This window comes from Muntiacus reevesi, chromosome 4, assembly GCF_963930625.1.
Source record: "Muntiacus reevesi chromosome 4, mMunRee1.1, whole genome shotgun sequence".
NCBI lineage: Eukaryota > Metazoa > Chordata > Mammalia > Artiodactyla > Cervidae > Muntiacus > Muntiacus reevesi.
In genome coordinates this window covers 7,455,543-7,478,217 of record NC_089252.1, presented here as the reverse complement: position 1 = coordinate 7,478,217, position 22,675 = coordinate 7,455,543, and the positions used below count along the sequence as shown (strand labels likewise).

General features: G+C 43.9%; 1 protein-coding gene across 1 annotated transcript in view; it reads right to left on the bottom strand.

Moving 5' to 3' along the window:
• Positions 1 to 22,675, bottom strand: part of CD226 (CD226 molecule) — a 76,798-nt gene that overhangs the window by 27,990 nt on the left and 26,133 nt on the right. Inside the window, exon 3 of the mRNA XM_065933245.1 lies at positions 5,697 to 6,044. Coding sequence (XP_065789317.1) covers positions 5,697 to 6,044 — 348 coding nt within the window. The remainder of the gene's footprint in view (positions 1 to 5,696; positions 6,045 to 22,675) is intronic.

Genomic DNA, 22,675 nt, shown 5'->3' with positions numbered 1-22,675 from the left:
TTTTAATAACAACTAAACTGGGCTAAAAACCGTGGTGGTCTGTGTTGGTAGAGGATACTGAGCTTGCAGGCAGTGACACCAGGGTCTGAGACTCTAGTCCTGTGGTTCCAGGATATAAGCTGTCCTGACATGATTTTCTCTGGAGGAAGAGATCATAAAAGGCAGATGTTCATCATATCAGGTCATGGAAACAGATGTATGTGAGAGCCCGGCAAGGACCAGCTCAGACAACCACCACTTCAGGGTCTTTTCCAACGCCTACAATAGTCACATCTATTATAAATTCAGAAGAGTCGGACAGAAAGTTCTGGATTAATAAGTCCCTAAAAATTATACTTTGTCTACAACTTCAAAGTCTTTAGAAATCCAAATCAGCTGGGAGAAAACAATGAATTTTAGCAGAAACTAAGGCCAAATAAAGAAATGAAATTTATTCCTCTTCCTTAATAGTCTCATAGTCCTACTCAGGAGCACAGAGACCAGAGTCAGTAATCTCCGCAAGGCATCAGCGGCAAGATTGAGAACCTAGAGCAGCGATTCCTCGACACTACCCTTTTGTCGACCCATACCTCACAAAAGAAAGGTGAGGGGTGATTCTCTCGGCTGTGGGCCCACAATTTCCTAGTGAAAACTTCTGCAATCTTCATTTACAAGGTCCATCCTCCACGATCTGTCGACTAGTAATTACACACCATTAATACAGAATCGGAAGAACTGATGCTGAAGCTGAAGCTTCAATACTTTGGCCACCTGACGCAAAGAGCCAACTCACTGGAAAAGACCCTGATGTTGGGGAAGATAGAAGGTGGGAAGAGAAGGAGATGACAGAGGACGAGATGGTTGGATGGCATCACTGACTCAATGGACATGAGTTTGAGCAAGCTCCGGGAATTGGTGAAGGACAGGGAAGCCTAATGTGCTGCAATTCATGGGGTCCCAAAGAGTCAGACACAACTGAGCAACTGAACTGAACTGAATACAGAATGTGCACAACAAGAAAAGTTTAAAAAGAAGATATACTTCTTAGAAGATATATATGTAAACGAAACTCACGAGGATTTTCTCCCCAAACATTCCAATGGACCTTCTGAGAGCTCAGGTTTCTTTGATTAGCAGTCACTAAATCTCAAATGTTAAGTGTTGATGAAGAAAACCCAGAAGCAATCCAGCTAGAAAACTGGAAAATGAAATGGACACGCTGCCTTCTGGAACATACAGGAATATCGGTATGTGCAGTATGGGTCAAAAACACTTACTAAGCATAGTCTGGAAAATTACTTTGACATCTCTAAGCAGAGATGTCATGATCCTCAATCTCAAGTAATTTCTAATGTAATGGTCTGGGTCATTGCCAATAGATGCAGTTGTTCAATGACTTGAGCCTATCACCTTTCCCGCTATAAAAGTTTGAGAAATTAAAGCTGCTTAATGGGTCAATGTCAGAGAAGCACTGGAAGCTACAGATCATGAAGATGGTGAGATCTGACCGAAACTCTAAAGGAAACGAGCTAACTGTGGTGAAAATGAGTAAATGGGTTAGGAGGAGGAGAGAGGAGGAAGGTGTGAGTGACTGTGGAGGTGGTGACAGGCACAGGCTGACATCCTCATCTGACCAACACCTTCCGCTTCGCCAGGCCACGTGTGCCCAGCCGAGTGGTAGGGGACCTGGGGCCTATCACCAAACTGGTAAGGGGTCTGCATCGGTGCAGGGAAGGGGTACCTTTTTCTAATTTATATGCCATTTGTAATTTGTCTATCAAACTGTGGGCTCCTGTTTCTGGGCCAAAGACCCAGGATGTGACGGTGGCAGCCCACTCGAGAGCTCCCTCATTGATGCACTGACTGTCAAAACCAACTCTTAGCTACTTTCCTTTGTCTCCAATTTCTCTTGCTTATTCTGTACTATCTGACTGACACGTCCTGAAATACTAGCTTGTGCCACCTGGGATAAAGAATTGAGGGTAACTTTCATTGCTCTTTTACAACATCCGGAATTTTACCAAGCTATCATTCAGTTGAGATTACCTCCTGTATTAACCCATAACTCAGAATCTCAGCACCAACCTAGTCTTTTGATTGCAATCACCTACTCTGTCCATGGGATTCTCCAGGTCAGAGTACTGGAGTGGGTAGCCACTGCCTTATCTGGGGGATCTCCCCAACCCAGGGATCGAACTTGGGTCTCCTGCATTGCAGGCAGGTTCTTAACCATCTGAGCCACCAGGGAAGCCCCCACACACACAACTCCTCCTTCCCCATGCATTCTCTGTAAGTCCCCAGATTCTGCTTTAACTCTTTCTTCTGCTCTGATCATCAAAGTCTTATTTGAAACTTGATGGTTCAGCTGAATACCCTCATTAGTGGGAAAACACTGGAGAAGGATATTTCTTAGCAGAGTTAGAAACAGGTCTTCTCCAGAAACTTTCTAAGAGGACTGCTTTCATGTCTTTGATCCTCATTCTTTTTGTAATCAATAAAAACAACTGTAGTCAGAATGCTATTTAGTTAACATTAGAAGACCTCAAAAATCCTTCTGATGAAAGTTAAAATACTTTTCCCATGACTAGTGAAAATCCAGAGGATATTAAGGGTCCAAAATAATTTTGGTCATTTTAAGTATACCTACATTTTCCCCTGTTCCTGGTCCCTGTGGTCTAGACAAGCTTCAATTTCAGGAATCTCAGTCTGGACCCATTTTAGACTACTTCCCAGGTCTTGAGTACAAAGAAGGGGAAACAAACATTTCATTCAGCACAGAAAATGCTTCTGCCACTTTCTGCCTCTGCTCAAAATAAGTCAAGGCCTGGATATACAATGTATCAGTTGACATCATATCATCTTTTTGGTGGGCTCTCAGTACCTGGTACTTGTCTGAAGATGAACGCAGGTGGGCAAAGTCAGGGGAAGAGGCATGTGTGTGTATATGTGTGTGTGCACACATGTGTGCATGTGTGTGCACATGCATGTGTGTGTGTACATGCCTGTGCATGTGTGTAGAATACGAAAGTCCTGAAAATCTCTTTTGGATCCCATAAAAGAAGTTGATGGGAGCTCACAAAAGGATGCCCAGCAGTTTACAAATTTTGTGTCACCATCACCTTTCCCTCAACAGTTGAAATAAATTACATCAGCTCCACATCTCATACCTGTCTCTCTGCTTTCATCCCTACATTGATTTTTGACCAAACAGACCTAGGACTTGAAATCATCAAATCATATCAAAGAAACACAAGTGATCTATTTTTGCTTTCCATCTGATTTTTTTTTAATCTTCAATTTTACTTACAGTTATTTTGAAAAGAAATTAAACCAAAATATTGAGTCAACAGCTATCATCTTCTGTCAATTTAATGTTTTACTAACGGGCCCAATTGATATTCTTTCAACCTGTCAATTGAATGTCAAAGATCCACTTTTCAAGTATTCAAAACATTTGAACCCTAACTATACTGACCATTACACTCAGTCATTTTCAACACTGTCTGTGGCTTATATACAGAGAAAAGAAATAGCTTTGTGCAAGGAATTTAGTCATATATGGATAAGTGAAATACATTTTTACTGATTATTTAGAGTTAAATAACTATACCTCCTAAGAATTCATTTTTCTCTAGGATTTAAGATGTTTATAATAACTCTTTCAACGTATAATGGGCACGATCTTATTTCAGCTGTGTTTGACAATTTCTGAATAGAACACTCCCTTACCTCGGTCTCTGAGAGAAGACCTGTTGTTGAATTGTTGTTCAGTCGCTAAGTCATGTCCGATTCTTTGCCACCCAATGGACTTTAGCCTACCAGGCTCCTCTGTCCGTGGGATTTTCCAGGCAAGTATACCGGAGTGAGTGGTCATTTCCTTCCCGGGGAGATCTTCCCCACCCAAGAATTGAACCTGCATCTCTTGCATTGGGAGGTGGGTTCTTTATAACTGAGCCACCAGAGAAGCCTTAATGATTGCTTTTATTCTTTCTTTTTCTGGCCAGGTGTTAAAAACACTTCTACAATGCAAGAGTATTTCTTTAAGGCGAGAAGTATTTTCTCTATATGTATGAAGAAATGGAGTCACCATTTAAAATGAAGAACCTGTGCTAATTTTTCTCCCCTGAGTATTTCCTCCCTACTCAACATTGCATTAACCCTCTTGTTCACTTGAGAAACAAAGAAAGCTTTGATGCCGTCCAAGGTGATCATGTACTGACAACTGCTAACCTCTGGCCAAGAACATCCTTCGCACACACAGCTGCGGAGGCTGCCGTGCACACGAAACCCCCTCTTCTCCCCAAAGCAGGCAGGCGCTACGGCCGGCAGCGTGAGCAGAACGTGTGCAGGGCAGCCACGTCCCAGGAAGCCCCGGCTCAAAGGTCTACACGCAGGCCAAAGCACACGGGGTGGCCGGAAGCCCGTGAAAGTAATGGAGAAAAAGATATGGTGGATGGGGAGAAGGACGGAAGGGGGGAAGGAAAGCAGAAAGGAAGGAGAGGAGGGCGGGAAGCAGAGAGTGAAAATACAGTGGAATAAAATTCCTGTCATCGGTAAATACACATTATTTTCTCTGACAGGTTCCCCTTGCCCGGAGGCAGAAGGGGGAGTCTGAGTCAGCCTTCCTCCCGCTAGGCTATAACTCGGGCCTCTGGACTGACTTCTATACAAGTCCGCACAGGTCTCTGTATTTGCGCTTCAGCAGGTGAAATACCACTTTTTCTTACTCTCACACAGGTTTTAGGGCTTCATTATGCCACAGCAGACAAGTGACTGATACAAAATAAGCCCTGGGCCTTGAGCCGGCTCAGGTGAGAGCCCCTGAAGGTCAGTCTCAAAGCTTCAGGGCCAGTCTGTTCCTGCTCGCAGGTCTGAAAATAAGTGAGAGAACTAAAGCTCGGATCTGGCAAAGGAGCAAGCACGTTACCCCACATTCATCACGTTCTACTCAACGCTGATTCAGCAGGCACCAATCGAACACCGTCCTGTCACTGCTGATGGAGCCAAGAGGATGATACAACCCAGTCACCACCGTCAGCGAGTTTGGACAGAATTGAAAAGTTAGAAATTAAACAGCTGAGGGGATTCCCTGGTGGCTCAGCGGGTAAAGAGCCCGCCTGCCAATGCAGGAGACACAGGTTCGATGCCCAGTCCAGAAAGATCCCACATGCCAGGGAGCAACCAAGCCCGGGCACCACAGCTGTGCTCTAGAACCCAGGAGCCGCGACCGCTGAAGCCCTCGGGCCCTAGAGCCCATGTCCCACAGCAGAGAAGCCCCGTGATGAGAAGCCCGCGCGCCACAACTAGAAATGCTTGCTGCAACTCGAGAGAAGCATGTGCGGCAACAAACGCCCCGCACAGCCAGAAATCAATCAATTAAATTAATACAATTTTTTTTAAAAAAGACACTTAAAGAAAAAAGAAATTATATAGTCAAAACGTACTGGGTGTTGATATCATGTATTTTTCAGATTCACTGAGTTTTAAAAATTTTTTGGAATATGACAGATCCAAAAATATCAGAAAGCTCATGATGGTTAAATCTGGGATTGACGAATCAGCAAGATAAAGAACAACACTCAGTAACTGACAACTTACCAAATTCAATCGTTAAAGGTATTTTGTATAAGAAAGCCATGAGAAAGACAAAAGAAACCAACCCACAGCAGCGGGCTTTTCCCATTTTTGACGCTTGGAGACACACGCCACCCACTCACCGTCAGTTACGGTCAGCCTCATCACAAAGGTTTCTTTCTCCCCAGTGCTGGCTTTGAAGCCACAGCGGTAGAGTCCCGAATCGGAGCCTGTAACATTAGGTATGGTGACGAAGGTCTTTTTCATGCCGTGGCTGCAGTTGCTCAGTATCTGTCTTGGGTACTTGGACGTGTAACTTCTTCCGTGGGACAAGTTGCAGCTTATTAAGACGTCGATCTGCTGGGGCTGGATCTTTTCCCATGACACTTCCTCTAACAGACACTTCTCTTTAGGCTGGCAGGTGAGCGTGACGTTTTTTCCAGGTTCTGAGACCATCTGGCTATTTGGTGGCCCAGCATCCTCAAAACTGTCTGAAGAGAACAAGCATGTGATTACATTTTGGTCCTTGAATTCTTGGAATTCTTGGATGTGAGGGTAGAGATATCCAGAAAGCTCTATGAAAATGATTAATGGTATTATTTAACATAGTCTCACTGAGTGTAAATGATACCTTTACACCACATTTTTTTATAAGAAAAGGATTTTTGAAAAAGGCTGAAATATAAATAGAAAACAGGATATGGTTGTTCACACCTATTCCTTCAAGATTTCCTTGGTTAACCATATAATAGGAACATAACTGAACCACCTGGAGCTTTTCTTGGTAGTGACCATATCAAAAGGCTCAATTTCACAAGACTGTTCTGTGGTGAGGCTGGGCTGTGGACTCAAACACTTTGAGGGTTTGAGTATCAAATATACAGATTGTAATCCTAATGACTGAAATTTTAATGGTCATAAAAGAGAGAGCAAATCATTTTTACAGAATATATACATAAACTCATCTTTCAGATATACAAGCTGTCTTCTGCATGGATGGAGCAGGAACCCACATGTCATATGAATTCCTGGACACCAGGAAAACTCTCTAATACTGTCCCACCTCCCTACCATGATAGCTGGCATACCCAGCACACAGTGCTCAGTAAATCACTACCAGCTATCTAAGTCAGTAGTTCTTATAGCATGGTCTGAGGACCCTAGGGAGTTCCCGCTCTGAGACCTGCAATAGCAAACTTATTTTCACAGTTATATTAAGATTTAACTTACCTTCTTAAATCTTATTATACAAGAATATATATATTCTTAGAAATTCACTCATGATATAGGAATATACTGATGTTTTCAGAGGCTCTGATGGCTAATGGGATATGTACTTATAAACCAGACATATAACAATGGACTGGTTCAAAATTGGGAAAGGAGTATGTCAAGGCTGTATATTGTCACCCTGCTAAGTTAAAATATATGCAGAGTACATCATGTGAAATACCAGGCTGGATGATTCACAAGCTGGAATCAAAATTGCCAGGAGAATTATTAATATGGCATTTCACATGATGTACTCTGCAGAGAAGTTATTTAAAAGTATATCATAGAGCCTCTTGATGAGGGTGAAAGGGGAGAGTGAAAAAGCTGGCTTAAAACTCAACATTCAAAAAACTAAGATCATGGTATCTGGTCCCATCACTTCATGGCAAATAGAAGGGGGAAATGTGGAAGCATTGACAGATTTTATTTTCTTGGCTCCAAAATTACTGCAGATGGTGACTGCAGCCATGAAATTAAAAGACACTTGCTTCTTCTAAGGAAAGCTATGAGAAACCTAGACAATGTATTAAAAAGCTGAGACATCACTTGGCTGACAAAGGTCTGTCTAGTCAAAGCTATTGTTTTTCCAGTAGTCATGTAAGGATATGAGAGTTGGACCATAAAGAAGGCTGAGCACCAAAGAATTGATGCTTTCAATTTGTGGTGCTGGATAAGATTCTTGAGAATCCCTTGGACTGCAAGGAAATCAAGCTTATCCATCCTAAAGGAAATCAACCTTGAATATTCATTGGAAGGACTGATGCTGAAGCTAAAGCTCCAATACTTTGCCCACCTGATGCAAAGAACTGACTCATTGGAAAACACCCTAATGCCTGGAAAGACTGAAAGCAGGAGGAGGAGGGGGCAAGAGAGGATGAGATGGTTGGATGGCATCACTGACTCGATGGACATGAGTTTGAGCAGACTCCAGGAGACAGTGAAGGACAGGGAATCCTGGCGTGCTGCAGTCCATAAGGTCTCAAAGAGTTGGACACAACTAAATGACTGAACAACAACAATTTGTAAGTTCTGGTCTTTTCAGTTTTACACCATTTTAATTTCTAAAACAGTAAATATTGATAGTTATAAACTATATTAACAAAAGACTCTTTGGAGTCCCTGATAATTTTAAGAGAACAAAGGGAACAAATAATTCTAAAATTTATATGGAACCACGGAGCCAAAACAATCTTGGAAAAGAACAAAGCTGGAGGCATCACACTTCATGATTTCAAACTATTCTATAAAGCTACAGAAATGAAGAATGTGATACTGGCATAAAAACATAAATACAGACATATTTCTAAAGAAGACACACACACACATGGCCAACAGACACATGAAAAGATGCTCAACATCACCAATCATCAGGGAAATGCAAACCAAAACCACAATGACACAGCTCCTTACACTTGCCAGAATGGCTATTGTAAAACAGACAAGAAATAACAAGTATTGGTGAGGATGAGGACAGACAGAAGTCCTTGTGCACCACTGGTAGGAACATGATAAATTGGTACAGCCTGTGTAAATAGAACAGAGGTTCCTCAAAAAATTAAAAATGTAACTACAACATGATTCAACAATCTCACTTTTGGGTATTTATCCAAAGAAAATGAAAGCATTTATTTGAAAAGATACATGCACCCCTATATTCACTGCAGAATTAGTTACAATAGCCAAGATGATGGAAGCAACCTAAGTGTCCATCAACAGATGAATGGATAAAGAAGGTGAGGCATATACACACAATGGAATATACTCAGCCATTAAAAGAATAATGAAATATTGCTCTTTGCAACATCATGGATAGACCTAGAAGGTATCATGCTAAGTAAAATAAGTCAGATAGAGAAAGAGAAATACCATATGAAAAACAAATGAACAAACTAGAAACAAACTCATAGACACAGAGAACAAGCTGGCAGTTGCTAGTGGGGAAGGGAATGGGGGGTTAGGTGAGACAGGGGAAAGGGGTTAAGAGGCTAAACCACTATGTTGTACACTTGAAACTAATATAATATTACATGCAAAATATACTTCCTATAAAGAAAAAAGAGTAGAGATGAGAGGACAGAAGGGGAGAAGGGAAACCACTCTTGAAAAAACAACTTATTATAAAATACAACAAGACATGCCATCTGTGTTAAACTCCAATACTCTGTCTATGCAAGTCTCATGTCCGCCAAACACTAGCTTCCTCTTCAGCGAGTGGATCCGCTGTTGGCAAGAGAAACCGCACTTTACAATCTGCAGCCACACAGCAATTCTCAGAGTTCACGCTCCAGACAGAAAACACTTCCTCTCTAAGCAAGACGACCCAGCGGCGGGGGAAAAAAAAAGGGAGAACACGCATAAGAAGAAAATAAAAGCTTAAAGGAAACAGACGAGAACGGAAATTCAGACAGGGAGAGGAAGGTGTGAGAAAAGAGAAGGAAACGTGGGACACACAATTTTAACAAAAAAAAGCAACAAAAAGTTTCTGCGAGCCTGCTGGGCCCTGGGGAGTAAGAGGCCCGCTTGCCCTTGCTGCAGTTCTGCTGTCAGCGCCAAAGCCCCTGTTTGTTTTGCTTTATTTTCTTCCATGGGTCTTGCTCGGGGTCTCGGGTGGACAGACCCCTTGGGGAGCAGGCACTGGGAGGTTTTCACAGCACAGGCCCTGTGTGAGGACCCGACCCCCCCATCACTAGACACAAACTGGGCTGAAGGTCAAGGCCCCCACCCCAGAGGCAGCTGACTCTGCAGCAGACTCGCCCCCATTAACCTCTGCCGATGACCCGCATGGCTGATTGGTGTCCCGACAGAACCCAGACCCCGAGGAGGGCTGCAGAGCCTGCCTTGCCCGCAGGCTTGCTGGGGCGCAGGCCACCTGGCCCCCCTGCTCAGCACATGTTCAGCGACATGGAACGACCCTGAAAGCAACAGCCAGAGAGACCCCACAAGCCCGAGACGACCCGGCACCTGGACACGCTTGGCACTGGAAAGGGAATCTGCTTAAAGGAGGGATCAAAATGACATCATTAAAAGGGAAGGAAGAGTTTGATTAAAAACAGAAACAAAAAATAATGAAAACCAGTTAATTTTATATATATTTTAGTTACATATGGATTTGTAGTGCACACATAGAATAGTCTGTGTTGTCTTTTGTTTGAAAGACTAGTTTTTAGAACAGTTTATGGTTCACAACAAAATCGAGAGGAAGATACTTCCTGCCTTTGTATGTGTGTGTGCGCGTGTAAACACACATACAGCCTCCCTCATTATCAACACCATACACAGAATGATAACATCTTTTATCAAGGCTGAACCCACAATGACACATCATAATCACACAAAATCCATCATTTACCTTAGAGTTAACTCTTGGTGTTGCACATTCTACGGTTTGGACAAATGTGTAAAGACACAGATCCATCATTACCATGTCATGTAGCGTTTCCCTGTTCTAAAACCCTCCATGTGCTTCTAATAATCCCTCAGTCCTGGAAACCACTGAGCTTTTTATTGCCTCATCATTTTACTTTTTCTAGATTGTCATACAGTTGGAATCCTATGTATGTAGTCTTTTTCCAGGGTTTTCCTCATGGCTCAGATGGTAAAGAATCTGCCCACAATGCAAGAGACCTGGGTTCCATCCCGGGGTTGGAAGATCCCCTGGAGAAGAAAATGGCATCCCACTCCAGTATTCTTTCCTGGAGAATCCCATTGACAGAGGAGCCTGGCAGGCTACAGTCCACGGGGCAGCAAAGAGTCAGGCACAACTGAGCAATGAACACTTCCACTTTTTCCTTCACTTAGTAATATCGATTGACATTTCCCCTGTGTCTTTGCACGGTTTGATAGCTCATTTCTTTTTAGTACTAAACAATATTTTGTCTTCAGGATGTACCACAGTGCCATTCACCAACTGAAGGACATCTTTTTATTCTAAGCTTGGGAACTTAGGAATAAAGCTGCTATAAACAACCACATGCAGGTTTTCATGTGGATATATAAGTTCTCAGTTCCTTTGGGCAAACATCAAGAAGCAAGACTGTTGGACTGCACGGCAAGAGTAGGTTCAGTTGTGTAAGCACTGACCGTCTTTCAAAGTGGCTGCACCGTTTTGCATGGAAACCAGCAATGAATGAGAATTCCTGAATGAATGAGCTCCACTTTCCTGTCAGCATTGGGTATGGTCAGTGTTCCGGCTTTTGGCCATTCTAACAGGTTTGTCTGCATGTTGCTTTCATGTGATTTTTTTTTTTTTTATTGTAGAATAATATGATGAAATCCTCTGCACTTTGTGTTTTTTCTGGCAGGGTAACGGATCATTTCAGAAAATTACTTCAGTGCTTCACTGCTGTTTCCAAGCACCATTCAGTCCCTGGGCACCACCCATGTTCCTAGGTGCCTCTGGGCATCCCACCGCTGCCTGCCCACCATCACATCCCAGCCACTCACCGTCCTCCCTCACAGTCCTCACTGGTTCTGCCTGCAACGTGAGCAGCTCTGCCACAAAAGTCACCAACCTCACAAAACCCTGAGTTTTATTTCAGATTTCATAAACCCAGACCTGCATTTATCATTCTATCCTTAGGACCTAGAACAGTGCTTGGCACAGAGTAAAACATCAACTGATGTTTTTCTAATAACAACAACAAAAAAAATTGCAGTTTCACTTGGCAGACAATATGCAATTATCTGTTGTTAATATTGAGAAATGTGCTTAGTATCACATTTAGAATGCCTAAATGAATTAGTAGGGCTTCCCAGATTGCTCAGTGGTAAAGGATCTGCCGGCCAATGCAGGAGACGAAGGTTCGATCCCTGGGTGGAGAAGATCCCCTGGAGAAGGAAATGGCACCCCACTCCAGTATTCTTGCCTTGATAATCCCATGGACAGAGGATCCTGGCGGACTACGGTCCATGGGGTGGTGAAAGAGTTGGGCACAATTTAGCAACTAATGTTTCCCAGCAACCGTCAGCCATGCTGGCAAATTCACAACTTAGGCACTGGCGTCGCCACAACGCCACCCTGGAAGCAGCAGCCTTGCCCAAGTGATCAAACCTGACTGTGATCAAGCCTCTAAATCTAAGGACCAATTTGCAGAACTATGAAGAGCAGAGAGACGTGCCACGTGACGCCCTGGCCAACACTCCAAGGGAAGACGGGAAACGGAAAACTCCTCGGCACTGAGCAAGGTCTCCCTCGGCCCTGAAAGCCTGCTTTGGACACTGACCCTCTTCTTCCCCTTCCATTCAGAATCCTGCAGGGCATCCGCTGCTCCGGACTCCGCCTGCTCAGTTCCAACGTGAGCTTCAGCACAGGAGCACCGTTTCCACCAGGCCCCGCGCTGCCAGAGTCACCCACGCTCCTGACCCTCAGAACTGAGCACTCGCCCTGCTGGAAACGCCTCGGCCTCAATGATGCCACACCTTCCTGCTTGGCCCCTCTCCTTCCTCACCTGCCCTGGTCTCCTTCCCTCTTTCTTTGCTGGGTTTTTTTTTTTTCCCCTTTATTTTTATTAGTTGGAAGCTAATTACTTTACAATATTGTAGTGTTTTTTGCCATTCATTGACATGAATCCGCCATGGATTTTGCTGGTCTTTTAAAACGCTGTTGTCCTCCCGGGATTCCACTGCTCTCCCCTCTGCACTCACCATCCCTGGGTCATCCCACCCGCCCTCCCGAGAAAGGCCACATCCGTAACCCCTGCTCAGTCAGACCTCTCCCCGGGGCAGAGCCTGAGACAACACCTTCTCCTGCTGAGGTTTCCAACAGACTAAAAATTCAACAGCCAGAATGGCCTGAAGCTTTCTGCAAGAGCACTTCATTTTTAAAATATTTTAGTTTTAATTGGAAGATAGTTGCTTTACAATGTGGTATTGGTGTCTGCCATACACCTGTGTGTATGACCTATGGACACACGTATGTATACACATGTCCTCTCCCTTCTGGACCTCCCTCCCACCCTCTAGGTTGTCACAGAGCACCAGGTTGAGCTCCCTGCATCTCACAGGAGAGCACCGCATCTACACCAGCTGATGAGAAGTGAGCAGAGCGGAAGCCTTGTACACCCCCAACTGCATGGAGACCACATCTGTGCTCAGCTGAGAACTTCCCTAAAAACTCGCCAGTGTAAAGTGTCCCCTACAAACGCAAGAGAAAATGTTGACTGCATGGGACTGTGGAAGTATTCTTAAGGGGCCTGAGATAAAATTCTCAAAAATAAGCAAGCAGAGACTTGTGGTCCAGTGGTTAAGGTTCCATGCTTCCAACGCAGGGGGTACAGATTTGATCCCTGGTCAGGGAACTAAGATTTCACATGCCATGCAGTGAGGTCAAACAAATTTTTTAAATTATAAAATTTTAAAAAAGAAAAACAAGCAATCACTAAGAGAATAGATCTTAAAAGTTCTCAGTATACTAACACATATATACGGAATTTAGATAGATGGTGGCGATAACCCTATATGCAAAACAGAAAAAGAGACACAGAAGTACAGAACAGACTTTTGAACTCTGGGGGAGAACGTGAGGGTGGGATGTTTTGAAAGAACAGCATGTATACTATCTATGGTGAAACGGACCACCAGCCCAGGTGGGATACATGAGTCAGGTGCTCGGGCCTGGTGCACTGGGAGGACCCTGAGGAGTCAGGTGGGGAGGGAGGTGGGAGGGGGAATCGGGATGGGGAATACGTGTAACTATATGGCTGATTCATGTCAATGTATGACAAAACCCACTGAAATGTTGTAAAGTGATTGGCCTCCAACTAATAAAATAATATTTAAAAAAAAAATAAAATAAAAGTTCTCAGCACAAGAAAATTTTAAATTCTGTATATACATAGGGTGATGATTTTACAGTACGTATAAGTATCAAATCATTATGCAGCACATCTGAAGCTAACATAATGCTATAGGCCAATTGTATCTCAATAGTTAACTAATTAAAGCAAAATAAAAGGTGTAAAAGGCAAGAAAAAGAAACAGAATCGCAAGGACTCTTCTGGTGGTCCAGTGGTTAAGAATCCATGCTTCCAGTGCAGGAAGCATAGGTCTGATTCCCGGTCGGAGAACTCAGATCCCGCATGGCATGCAGTGTGGTCAAAAAAATTGAAAATAAAGAAATAGATAAAATTAAAAAGAGCTTCCTTTAAAAAAAGAAAGAAATAGAAACCCAAATTCCTGATCACAAGCAGGCAGTAAGGTTCAGAAAGGGAAGCAGGGGCCACTGCGGGGGCCCCCACAGGGCAGGAGGAGCGGCAGAGGCCGCAGGCGGGAGGAAGAGCTCAGACCCAGAGGCTGAACTGGCCGCGGTGACTTTCCCCCCCCCCGACTCTGCCTGGTCAGACACGGAGCCACGCTGAACCGAGAGTCCAGCTGCTTCAAGCAGAACAGAACTAGAGCACCCACAGGAAGCCGTGTGGACCACACGCTCTGACCACCCGCAAACTCTAGCAGTGTCATCGTTTCAAATGTAGAAAGCACCGAAACGAGTGATGGTATTTCTCCAAAAACCTAGACTTCTCCCAGGTGATGCTTGGCGTGTTGTGGGTTGAATTTTGTGCTCCCAAAATCCCTGTGCTGAAGTCCTACCCCCAGCACCTCAGAATATGACCTTGTTTGGAAACACGGTGGCCGCAGGGGCATCAGGTAAGGTGAGGTTGAGTTGAAGGACAGTGGGCCCTGATCCAGCAAGACGGGTGTCCTTGCAAACGAGGGAACTCGGGACACAGACAGGCACACAGGGAGACTGTGACGATGCAGGCAGAGATCGGGGTGATGCATCCACAAGCCAAGGAACGCCAAGGATGGCCAGAGAACACAGAAGCCGGGAGACATGATGCAACAGGCTCTCCTTGCAGCCTCGGGGGGAACCAGACCTTTGACACTTTGATTTTGGATGCCCAGCCTCCAGAGCTGCGAGATAACACACTTCTGTGGTTTAAGCCACCCAGCCTGCTAGCCAGCAGCCCCAGCATGGGGGACGGGGAGTGAGGACTTTGGTGGCTGAATTTCGGTACAATCTGGATCTCCACAGAACTGATCAGAAGCAGCAAGACCGCCCGGTTAGGGAAATCAGGGGTCTTCACAAAAAACCTCTCCCCATGTCCTTCATTTAAAGTGCAGATAAGAGGTAAGGGAACCAAACAAGATAAAAATAAGCTAAAAGACTGCTTGACAGAAACACGCAGATAAAGCTGGAAGAATGAGAGCTGCGTCAAGAGATAAAAACACCCGCCACAAAGCCCTTGGGGAGGCAGGACCAGCTCAGTCATTTGTTTAAACACAGGACGTAACCAGAATCAGGCAGGCATGTCCTGGATGGTAAGTCAGAGATTCGGCCCCAAAATGACATAGTAAGACACAGTTTGCCTCATGTCCAAAATGTGATGCCCCTGTCTGAGCATCAAACAGTAAAAGGCTTGCAACTCAGGCTGCCCAGACTTGTGATTAAAACCCTCTGTGATTCAAAGCAGTTGCTGCAGCCCCAACACCCCCAGCCTGATCCCAGGCAGCCCCAAGCAGCTTCATGGAGCTCCTAGATGCTATGTGAAGGGTGACCAGGCCTTCTCACACAGCAAACTTTCCTCATGGCTTTTTTTTTTTTTTTTGGCTTTGTTTTAAGTACAGGCTTCCTTCGTAGCTCAGTCAGTAAGTCTATCTGCAAGGCAGGAGATCTGACCTTGATTTCTAGGTCAGCAAGATCCCCTGGAGAAGGAAATGGCAACCCACTCCAGTATTCTTGCCTGGAAAATCTCATGGACAGAGAAGCCAGGCAAGCTACAGTCCATGAGGTCACAAGAGTCGGACATCACTTGGCAACTAAACCACCACCACAGTTGATTTGCGATGTCTGTTAGTTTTAGGAGTATGGCAAAGTGAATCAGTTATACATTTATCAGTTATACATACATACCAGTTATACACATAAAATAAATGTGTGTGCCTGTTGCGTCTGACTCTTTGCAACTCCATGGACAGCAACCCGCCAGGCTCCTCTGTCTATGGGATTTTTCAGGCAAGAATACTGGAGTGGGTTGCCATTTCCTTCTCCAGGGGATCTTCCCGATCCAGGGCTCGAACCCGAGACTCCTGTGTCTCCTGCACTGACAGGTGGATTCTCTACCACTGAGCCACCTGGAAAGCCCTGAGGTATACACAGATACAGTATGTTTTAATGCTATTTTCCCATATAGACTATTACAGAGTACTGATAGAGTTCCCTGTGCTATACAGAGACTGCTTATCAGTTACCTGTTTTATATATGGTAGTGTGTATATGTCAATCCAAATCTCCCAATTAACCCTCAAGGGTTTTAATTGCTGAAAGAACACATTGCAATCTCTCAGTCGTGGTACAATGAAAATGATGCTTTTTATTTAAGTCAGTACCATAAGGTCTGTTGAAATAGTTTAACTTTGGGGCATACACTGCAATTTCTCCCAACTGGAAAAAGAAATGACCCACAGGATGTAAGAATTATAAGTAGTCTAGTTCTGAGGTCTTGTAAAACCAAAAATGACAATAGTGCCCAGGAACATTGGCTTGTTTTCTGCTAAAATGTTAGCAACTGACCACCCCCCCGCCACCACCCCAGGTTTGGAAATTTAACGTAGAGTTTCTGCATGGCAGAGTTTTCCAGAAAAAGAATCAAAAGATTAATACCAACTCTAATCATACCCTTCCATGTATGTGTGCTAAGTCGCCTCAGTCATGTCTGACTCTCTCTGACCCCACGTACCATAGCCCTCCAGGCTCTGCTGTCCATGGAGTTCCCCGGACAAGAATGCTGGAGTGGGTTGCCACGCCCTCCTCCAGGGGATCTTCCTGTCCCAGGGATCGAACCCGCGTCTCTTACATCTCCTGCATTGGTAGGCGAATTCTTTACCACTAATGCCACTGGAGACTAAATTGTGTTAGTGAATTGCCTAGACTACATTAAAACATTTGGTCTCAGATACTTTAAATATTTCTAACATTTTAAAGCAAAATATAACAAACCTTGGGTGAGTCCTTATTATGCACCAGCATTAGACGCATGACGAGTGCCACCTCTGACTGAGGATCAGAGGTGAGTCTCCCAGAGGGCAGATGGCACAGAAGGGGGCGTTCACAGAGCCACCCTCAGCCAAGGCTGAGGCCCCGGCCCTCATTTCCGGGAAGGGACCACACATGATACTCCCGAGTTTTCCTCTCCACTCTGCAACTGGGCTGAATCACACAAAGGCAAAACAGGCTCCCAGGAGGCCCTCGCTTCTAAAAATCTTATTTTATGATGCCTTACATCCTATAATTAGAAATCAATTTCTTTACTTGTCCTTGTTAAAATGCACGTAACAACCTCTGCTCTTGGCAGGCGCCCACACATTAGTGTGAAATCGTCCATTAGATTGCTCTCTGCATGGAAGGAAAAGAGGCAGGCTCCCCCAGACGAGTGGCCGGGGGCAGACCTGCAGCGGCAGAGTCAGAGAAGAAGCAGGAGCCAGCCCCCCACTGGCCACGGTGCCCCCCAGAGAGCAGAGAGGGAAGGGGGGCACCTGTGCAGGAAGGGGCGGTGGGAGACGTAAGCAGGATGACGGACGGGAGGTAAGGACGTTTTACCGATTTTGTCATTCATTCATTCAACAAAGATCCCTGAATATTGACATAAAGTAAGGCACACGCAAATCAATGAAGTGAGAATATTCCCTCACACCATACACAAAAATCAACTGAAAATGGCTGAAAGTCTTAAATATAAGACATGACATCATAAAACTCCTAGAAGAGGATATACGAAAAATAGTCTTTAACATAAATCATATCAGTGTTTTATGAGGTCAATCTTCCAAGGAAAAAGAAAGAAAAGCAAAAATAAATAAGTGGGACTTACCCTTATAAGCTTTTTCAGAGCAAAGGAAACCATAAATGAAAAACACAGCCTATGGAATTCGAGGACAGATTTGTAAATGATGTGACTAAGAAGGGCTTAGTTGCCAAAACATACAAACAGTTCATACAGCTCAATATAAAAAAAAATTTTTAAATGGGCAGAAGGTCTACTAATAAATAGACATTTGTCCAAAGAAGTCATGCATAGCCAAAAGGCACATGAAAAGATGCTCAACATGGCTAATTATTAGAGACATGCAAACCAAACAACAAGAACCTACTGCATACATAGCACAAGGAATTATATTTGATATCTTGTAACAACCTAAATGGAAAGAATCTGAAAAACAATGCATATATCTGCTACACATATATATTACTATATGTATCACTGAATCACTTTGCTATACACCTGATACTAACACAACATTGTAAATCAACTGTACTTCAATTTTTAAAAAAAGACAAATAAGGCACAGTTCTAAGTCGGTGAACAGACACATAATCAGGTCTTAGAAAAACAGAGCCTCTAGAAATTGCCCATTTCTCCATGTTCACAGAAACCCTGGGATATAAAAAGTGTCATTTTGATTTCAAGCCAAGCAAAAGCCACTCTGTAGGCTGACTCTGGGCTCACCAAGATCTCTCAAAGGCCCTTTAACCAAATGCAAAGTTATTCGCCCTAAGAAAATCTGCTGGGGACATGAAAGGCAGATGCTTGGTTAAGTTTCATGGCATCTACCCCGTGTTCAATTTCTTTCCTCATTTAGCATTTTCTGGCACATCACTATTTACAATATTTATTTAAGTAACTACTTCATTACATTTCTTCAGTATTTTCAGTTGGCTTTGTGCAGAACAAATAAAAAGAATTTCTGATGAATGACATGAGAAATGACTAAGGAGCATTTTATTGATATAAAGCTAAAAGGGGCACAGAAGAAACGACACATGCACATCCCCACAATTCATCAATAAATAATATGTGTGACATCATATAAATGTGTGTCTGAGGACTTACCTACTTCAGCTGCCATGGAAGGAAACGATGTAATAAAATTAACTGAATTGCAAAACCCAGTCTTTAAAACACACTGCTCAGAAAAACCGGGAGTTCACAATCTTTACCAACAGGATTCCTAGCCAATTCAAATTTCTCTGAGAAACTGGAAAGCAATTTCTGCAAAATCCTACAGCCAGAAGACAAGATCTATGAAACAGAAGACATTTTAAGTAAGGAAACGGGAACTTGCAGCCCTTTCATCTCCCGTGGCTTTGCAAAAATCTCCAGTTAATAATAGCAGCAGCATTTAAAGAAAAGCAAGCTGAATATTCACTCTTACAGCTCTCTTTTGAATATCTGAATATAAGCCTCTTTAACTTGGGAAAAATATCTTATATATATGGGGCCAACACTAAGAAAGGAGATGGCTTCTGGGGAACTTCAACTCTCAGACATCCGTGTCCTGTGTAACAGATAAAGGCAAGTGATGAAGGGGAAAACGGAAAAACCTGCTTTAATGCTTGGGGGTCTCCAAGCAGTGAGCTCCAAACAGCCCTGCACTGCAGGGAGCTCTGTAGACTTGAGAAGGGGCCATGCTCGACGTGGACACTGACAAGACTTCAGACTCCCTGCAAACCCCCAGGCCCTCTAGATGCTGTGGGGATGCACCCACCCCTGCAAGCTTCTCCCTAACAGCCAGCAGCTGCCACTCTTCACTGGGACTGCCCAGGGGGCTGGAACCTGCTTTACCTAGGAACCTACACACCGAGAGGGACCCTTACCCAGGCCTGATGGGATGGGATCCTCTGCCCCGTGGTTGGTTGGCCCAGCTTCACCAGCAGCATCTTACCTGGATTCATAAAGACATCTTCCCAGCCTTCACCACATGACATTTTCAAAAGCAGTGGAGAAAAGAGAGAGAGAGTGAGATCTGGAGATTAGCAAGGGTATCACAGAAAGAGAAAAGAACACAGGGCGTTTCAGAACATAGAATGGCAGAGCTCTGACCACAGAATGAGTCCTTAAATAAACATGCTTAAAGGATGTGACATCCTCAACAGACACAGATCGGATCATTTTTCCATTTAAATTTTCTCATTTCTGAAAGTGGAGGAAGGACTGGCTTGGCCACAATCGGAAAACAAACAAAAGTGTTTACTATTTCAAATAATTGTATAATAATGCATGCATATGGAAAGAAAAATAGTACTGTAGATGGGCCTGTTTGTAGGGGAGGAAAAGGGACGCAGATGTGGAGAAGGGACTTGTGGATACTTGTGGCAGGGGAAGGAGAAAGGGAGACGAACTGAGAGAGTAGCATGGATGTATAGATGTTACCACACGTGCAGCAGACAGCTAGCGAGAGCCTGCTACATGGCACAGGAGTGGAGCTCAGCGCTCTGCGATGACCGGGTTAGGGGCATTGAGGACGCGAGGGGAGCTCAAGAGAGAGGGGGTTTAAGTATACATACAGCTGATTTACTTTACTGTAAAGCAGAAAAACTAACACAACCCTGTAAAACAATTACGCTCCAATAAAATATTTTACTTTCTAAAATGGAAAACTACCTGCAGAACAAATTCAGAATTTCCTTAATCTATGCTCATGCATAGATTAACACACTTCACGCACCGATTAATGCATAGATTAATCTATTCATGCATATATTCATAACAGATTTCACTAATCTATGCTTGTGGGTTTTTCCACGTGGCACCAGTGGTAAAGAACCCACCTGCCAGAGCAGGAGACATAAGAGATACAGGTTTGATCCCTGGGTCGGGAAGATCCCCTGCAGAAGGAAATGGCAACCCACTCCAGTATTCTTGCCTGGAGAATCCCAGGGACAGAGGAGCCTGGCGGGCTACAGTCCCTAGGGTCCCAAAGAGTTGGACACGACTGAAGTGACTTAACACACACGCACACATGCTCATGAATAAAGTGTGAATTTTTTTTAAAGATCACCTTTAAATTGGTGAACTTCCATCTATCTTGCTCTTGAGTGACAACCAGAGAGCATTTACCACTACATTCCAAGAGTGGGGTGAGCGCCAGTGACGGCTGAGAAGGAGGAGGGTGTGGTCCCTCCGCCAGCACGGATCTCAGAGGCAGGAGAAGGCGCTGTGGATACAGAACGCATCTTCCACGGCCCAGGAGTCCTAGTCAAATGCTTGTTACTGAGCAAAGGACCAGTCCAAAGGAAACAGGCGAGAACTCAGATAGGCCAAGAGGGTGACAGACCACCCCATAGGAAGAAAGAGGAAGGAAAGAAGACGCTTCTCATCAAAGGGTGCAAGGAAGAAACTGGCATCTCACGCCTTCTCCATCCCTGGGCCGGATCTTCTCGACCTTCTCTATAATCCCGAGTGATCCCAATGAGGTTTCTGGAAACAAAGTAAGTTGGTGAAAATAGCTCACGGTTATTAGAGGACATTTCCAAAATTTGGAAAGCTGTGTTACTGTATTCATATTTTCTGAGTGTTATTTCAGAGCAGTGATCAAAAGTGTCTATTATTTATAATACTGTCCAAGAGTTGGGTCTGTAAATATTGTATCAGGAAGTAGACATTTTCTGGCTCTGAAATCCTTTCTACAAAAGGATTCTGTGCACTGCATTCAAAACAGCTCTGCGGCCCTTAGTCTGCAAGGGGACCATGTGCTGAGCAGTCTCTGCATTGCTGAGCCCGTGAGGAGTTTGACGACATCGTCCCTGACTGTTCCCTGTCAACCACCTCTTACTAGTGCCGGCGGCAATGAGAAGCAGCAGTGGGACTTCGTTCATTACCACCACGAGAAATGAAGCTCACAGGATACACCCCGTATCAATATATTCATGACGTTCATGGACCCAGGGCAAAATACTTTTATTTCGATTTGAACCTGTGGTTGGCAGTTCCTTAGCAGGGGGTCTTTCGATTTTCTCACTGCAGAGCTATAGAGTTCAGTATTTCTGCCAGGTTCTATTTATTGCTCATTTAGAAAAGAAGTCCTACCAAAAGAAATTGGAAAGAGAAGAAAGGCCAAGATAGACCAGAGTTTTGGCCCTTTTTCTAATTGAGAATGACAACCAAAACCATTTCAGTTGCATTCAGCTGTCATTCTGTTACTCCCAATAAAATAGCAATGTCCACGCTCTAAAGTAACTAACACATAAATAACCATCAACTGAGGACCTACTATATTTAAGATGATGTTCTGAGACAAAACTTAACAACATTCAAAGGGATTACAATTAATAATGTAAGAGGTCCTGATTCATCTGAAAATGAATTGATCCAAGAAAAAAGCCCACGAAATATTTCTGAACCCTTTTAACACAACCTGACATTTTTAGGAATTCTATTTCTGGTTAGTTTGAATCAGAGTGGATTTCACTTTGAAGTATCAGACCCTCACCATGAGTTGCTCATTTTGAAAACAGCATTGTTGGTGGCAACACCACTCAAGGTAACTGCGTCTTCAGAGGCACATGAAGTCATGGTTCACAGTGATTCTAAATGGAGTGGACACGTCTGACCACTGTATTTTGTCTTTTCACATAAGAAAGCCTTAATACTTATGCATTAAAGTGTAGACTCAGTTCAGTTTAGTCGCTTAGTCAAGTCCGACTCTCTGCAAACCCAAGGACTGCAGCACGCCAGGCCTCCCTGTCCATCATCAACTCCCGGAGCTTGCTCAAACTCATGTCCATTGAGTCGGTGATGCCATCCAACCATCTCATCCTCTGTCATCCCCTTTTCCTCCTGCCTTCAATCTTTCCCAGCATCAGGGTCTTTTCCAGTGAATCAGTTCTTTGCATCAGGTGGCCAAAGTATTGGAGCTTCACCTTACCATCAGTCTTTCCAATGAATATTCAGGACTGATTTCCTTTAGGACTGGTTTGGTCATGAGAACCCATGAACAGTATGAAAAGTATCTACTATCTTATTATAAATTAATTTCTTGTTACTTCTACTTGAAATTATGCTTAAAGCACTAAGTT